Source organism: Oncorhynchus kisutch, linkage group LG12 (genome assembly GCF_002021735.2).
Source record: "Oncorhynchus kisutch isolate 150728-3 linkage group LG12, Okis_V2, whole genome shotgun sequence".
NCBI lineage: Eukaryota > Metazoa > Chordata > Actinopteri > Salmoniformes > Salmonidae > Oncorhynchus > Oncorhynchus kisutch.
In genome coordinates this window covers 2,494,916-2,499,437 of record NC_034185.2, presented here as the reverse complement: position 1 = coordinate 2,499,437, position 4,522 = coordinate 2,494,916, and the positions used below count along the sequence as shown (strand labels likewise).

Sequence of the window (4,522 nt, the reverse complement as noted above, 5' to 3'; positions counted from 1 at the left end):
TGACTCAACTTTGGCGTCTTATGTTATAGCATTGTTGGCACACGGAATGCTTCTCCCTTTTTTTTTGGGGGGGGGGGGGGCTAAATAGTGGTACAATAATGGAAACATGGTCATTGTATATAGATCACAAAACCTCGTTCCCAGACGCACAATTGCCTGGCAACAAGATGAATAAGTCACGGACTCCTGGAGTCTGTTCCCATTGTAAAAAACATCTCCTGTTCTGTAGACCCTGCTGGTCGCTACGTTACGACCGGGGGGGGGGGGGGGGGGGGGACCATTTCCAAATGTAGAGATAGGGCTGCCCCCCAGGCCGAACGAGGCGGGGTCACCAAATATACATTAGGCTACGGGCTCAATTTTAATGTCTCGTTGTGTGTGTGTGTAACAGCAGTATCTCTCAGACCATAAAATAGTTTCATGTTGCAACCTCTGTTTATTAGAACAGAAAAATCCACCAATCAGGGAGAAAGAAGTCACCAACTCAAATACAAAAATATGGGACTCAAATGCAAACCAATCAATGTATGAACGTAGCTTTCCAAACAAACACCAGGGGGCAGAAAACAGAACAAAATGGTGTCTGCCTGCCCATCGGTCCGTCTCTCTGGTAGGCTACAACATGAATAGGTGGTTTAAGGTTGAATGTTCGTTCAGTCCCAGGTTTTTAATGTAAACGAGTAAAAAAATAGAACGCCGGGGAAATCCAACAGATATCTCCCTCTTTCTGTCTCTCTTTCTTTCTCTCTCTCTCTTGCAATAGTCTGCTGCAGCAAAAACCAGCAGCCCTAGAACCACCAGCAGCAGCAGCACTAGAACCAGCACCAGCACCACCAGCAGCAGCACCACCAGCAGCAGCAGATGCCCTTATGCAGAGAAAGAACACAGTGGGAGGAGAAATAAACCAAGCGAGTGGAGTCGTGTTAAAAAGGTACAGGGTGACATGTCGGAGCAGAAAGAAACCACGCTCAAACAAACAAGAGCAGTTGTCAATGTTTACATGAACGTTTGTCTGTCTCGTCCTTGTGGGCTATTTTCTACTTTGCTGCAATATGATCACAATCTCTCTCCTACAGTGTCACCAGTGTTACAGACGCAGCCAGCCTGCAAACAGCTCCCTCTCTCTCTGAAAGGAAAGAAGAGAGTATAGGCCATCATATTAATCATCACTCCTTTCCGCCGCTGACTCCTAAAGAAAGCTCCTTCAGAATCCCACTGGCGTCAACCCTCCTCCTCTCCCGGATCATATCCTCCAGGCTACGGAACACCAGTGTGTGCGCGTGTCCATTCCGAGTCCCGTCACCGAGGTGCACTTTGAGAAAGTACTGTTGCTCTGCAGAGTGTGCCTCGCCTCCCGCCTTGAACTCCCGCTTCCCAAAACGACACCAGGCGGCGAAGTTCTCAGAGCTGGTCCAGCAGATGTCCCCGCTGTGTAGGCCCAGGTGGCCGGCGGCATTCTGCAGCACCAGGTCGGAGGGCAGCGGTCGGAACCGGTAGCGGCTGTTCACTATCCGTCCACGCCGGCCCCGTCCTATCTCAGTCAGGCTGTCCTTCCGTATCTCCCCCTCATGCAGGTGTATCACCTGGTCGTTGAGCTCGTACACAGCCCAGTGAGGTGCCTGTGATGTGGATACTAGCTCCACAAGGTCCCCTGGCTTGCACATGGAGAGCAAAGTTTTGGCGGAGTACACGTTCAAGTCCTGGTTTTCGCGGAGCTTGGAGAAGATGCATTCCTGTGAGCAGAATGCGGAGTACTCCAGCTCGCTGACCGCCCCGGGGCCCTCCTGGCTGGGGTCCTTGGTGTAGCCTCCTCCGCCATCATCCACCTGGAAAATCAAAAAACAAAATCAAATGACTTTCAATCGATGACATTTATTTTGTAAAGCCCATCAGCGGTGGTCACTAAGTGTTTTAAAGATACCGAGCCTAAAACCCTGAAGAGCAAAACAAAACGTTTCTTAGTCATACAGCGTAAATGGCACAATGAAATGCTTACCTGAGCGCTTCCTCTCAACAGTGCGATGAAATATGAAATGGCAGGTAGCCAAAGGAGCGTTGGCACAGAAACCGAAAGGTCGCTGGTTTAAACCCCTATGCTGACTAGGTGGGAAAAACACGTCTGTGCCCATGAGCAAGGTACTTAAACCGAATTGCTCATGTAAGTCGCTCAGGGTTCAGTTTTCCCAAAAGCATCTTTGAGGCTAATTAAGTTCCTCATTAGGAGCATTGTTAAATCTCCGAGCTGTTTCCCCCAAAACCGTCAGTTTTAACTTTACCTTCCAGTCGTAGCTAAGTGTAAGATGCTTTTTTTTCAGATTTTTTGCCACGTCACTTTATAAAACAGAACGCTGAACATACAATAAAATAATAAATAATAAAAAACTATCCGGCTCTGTGACTTTCGATACCTTTAGTACAAAGTTGTCTTTGTAATTGATACAAAAACGAGCCACGTATGGAAACCGAGAGATTACTACACTAAAATATAAACGCTAGGCAAAGGCCTAGTTGTAGCATATTACAATACATTTCATATTCAATCAATTGAGTTCTATTTTTTTGTACTTGTAGGCTTCTGTCTTCTGGGGCGGCAGGGTAGCCTAGTGGTTAGAGCGTTAGACTAGTAACCGGAAGGTTGCAAGTTCAAACCCGATGCATCGTTAAAAACACGCGAGCCTGGGTTACGTCGATACCGGGAAACCGGGCCTTGGATAAGAACCTTAATTACCTCATTTAATACAATTTTAAATATTAATGTAAAATGTAAATACAAAAAAATAAGGCAATACGTTTGTTAAAAAACACCGTTTCACGCGTTTTTATGTCAATAAAAACCTTAAAGCATAAAGATTATATAATATTACAGAATCATTTATTGGAAGAAAAGATGTATCAAAATCAGAGTTTAATTTTGTTATATGCACAGGATACCTGTGTAACTGGTGTAAATGGCTAGCTAGTTAGCGGTGCGCGCTAGTAGCGTTTCAATCTGTGACATGACTCTCACTGAGCCCTTGAAGTAGTGGTTTCCCTTGCTCATCTAGGGCCACAGCTTTTGTGGAGCGATGGGTAAGAATGTTTCAAAGGAGGCAGTTGTGTTTAGATGATCCCTTGTTGGAGCCCAGGTTGGGGGAAAGGAGAACAACGAAAGCAGCAGCGATACACATGCACACAGTCCAACTAACAAAGTTACAGGTTCCCCTCCCAACATTGCAACATATTGTAAAAAATATATATGTATGTACAAAAATAATATCCACCTCCTCCTCTTCGTCGGAGAAGAAGTATGCTACTCCAACCCTAAGCTCCTCTTTCTCCAGTCCGGACGGATCTCCGGTGGGCAGCTCGCTGTAGCTGAGGTGGGTTATCCGGTCCAGGTGGTTTCCCATCAATGACAAAGCCCCAGCAGAGGACAGGCATGGAATAAGGTGCCTGGGGAGGTAGGAGGGGATGGGTGGGAGACCAAGTGGGGAAGAGAGAGGGGGACAGAGACGTGAGTGTTGGGAAACAAAAACAACTAAAAAGGAATCTCCACTAAATCACTACACTAAATCACAAGTTGGAGAAATATAAAAAAATACTTTCACTAGAGTGACGTAGTTAAGAGGTTTACATTTGCATTCAAAAATAGTGCGCGCAGTGCCCAGTAGACTGCACTGGTCGGCTAGACTCAAATACTCCACATCCAGAGAAAACAGTCACGTAGTGAGGTCAATGATCAACTCTCCAGTTACTGAACCGCGTTCCTTTTGAAAGACGAGAACACTGTGGTCTGTCGCGCTCATCCTATCCCATGCCTTTAACCAGGCATCTACTCTGGTTTACTGAACGACAAAGGTTGAGAAAACAGCTGGGCTGGAGAGAGAGAGAGCAGGCCAGAAAAGCCACAGTTAAAAAGGGAAAAGAGAGAGAGAGCCAGGTGCACTTCTGCCCTCTTGCAGAAAGAAAAGAGTGCGCCCTGACAAAAAGCTTCAGATGTGTCCATGCCAGACAGACGCACCGTGGGATAATAACGCATGATTGAACCTTTAACACACTGAGTGTGGAAGACGGATTAATAGAAGTGGTTACCTGCACAAGACCCGGACAAACGGTTATATATCCTGTCGTTCCATCCGTGGGCTTTCTCTCTCCGCCTCTGTCTGTCTCTCTCTCTCTCTCTCTTTTACACTTGCCTTCTATCCCCCAATCCTCCCGCAGCCCTGTGTGCGTAACGTGTGTTTTCGGCTCCTCTCGTCTTTAAATAGGTCTAACTCGGAGAGCTCCGCCTTCACTAGCAATACCCGCCCTCGGCGCAGCCCATTGGTCCAAGGTCAATTTCTCATTCTGCCTTGGCCCTATCAGAAAGCCTGATCCCCACGTCAATCAAGCCAGACTCCAATAGCGTGGGCGAGGAGCAGCGAGTGGTGGGGGTTTGTTACTGTGGCCTAACCTACTGTAGCATGCGTAGAAAACAACATCTGAAACTAGATCCTACATACTGCCCATGACAAGATGAGGAACCACTGTCGTGGGAGGTTCT

At 47.0% G+C, this 4,522-nt stretch overlaps 1 protein-coding gene across 1 annotated transcript; it reads right to left on the bottom strand.

The window, feature by feature from the left end:
• Positions 1 to 413: 413 nt before the first annotated feature.
• Positions 414 to 4,220, bottom strand: LOC109886122 (protein LRATD1). The gene is made up of 3 exons (XM_020477863.2): positions 4,072 to 4,220; positions 3,261 to 3,432; positions 414 to 1,826 (listed from the first exon to the last, which is right to left on the bottom strand). The coding sequence occupies exons 2-3, from the start codon at positions 3,387 to 3,389 to the stop codon at positions 1,167 to 1,169; spliced, it is 789 nt and encodes a 262-aa protein (XP_020333452.1). The 5' UTR covers positions 3,390 to 3,432; positions 4,072 to 4,220; the 3' UTR covers positions 414 to 1,166.
• Between the last annotated feature and the right edge of the window lie 302 nt (positions 4,221 to 4,522).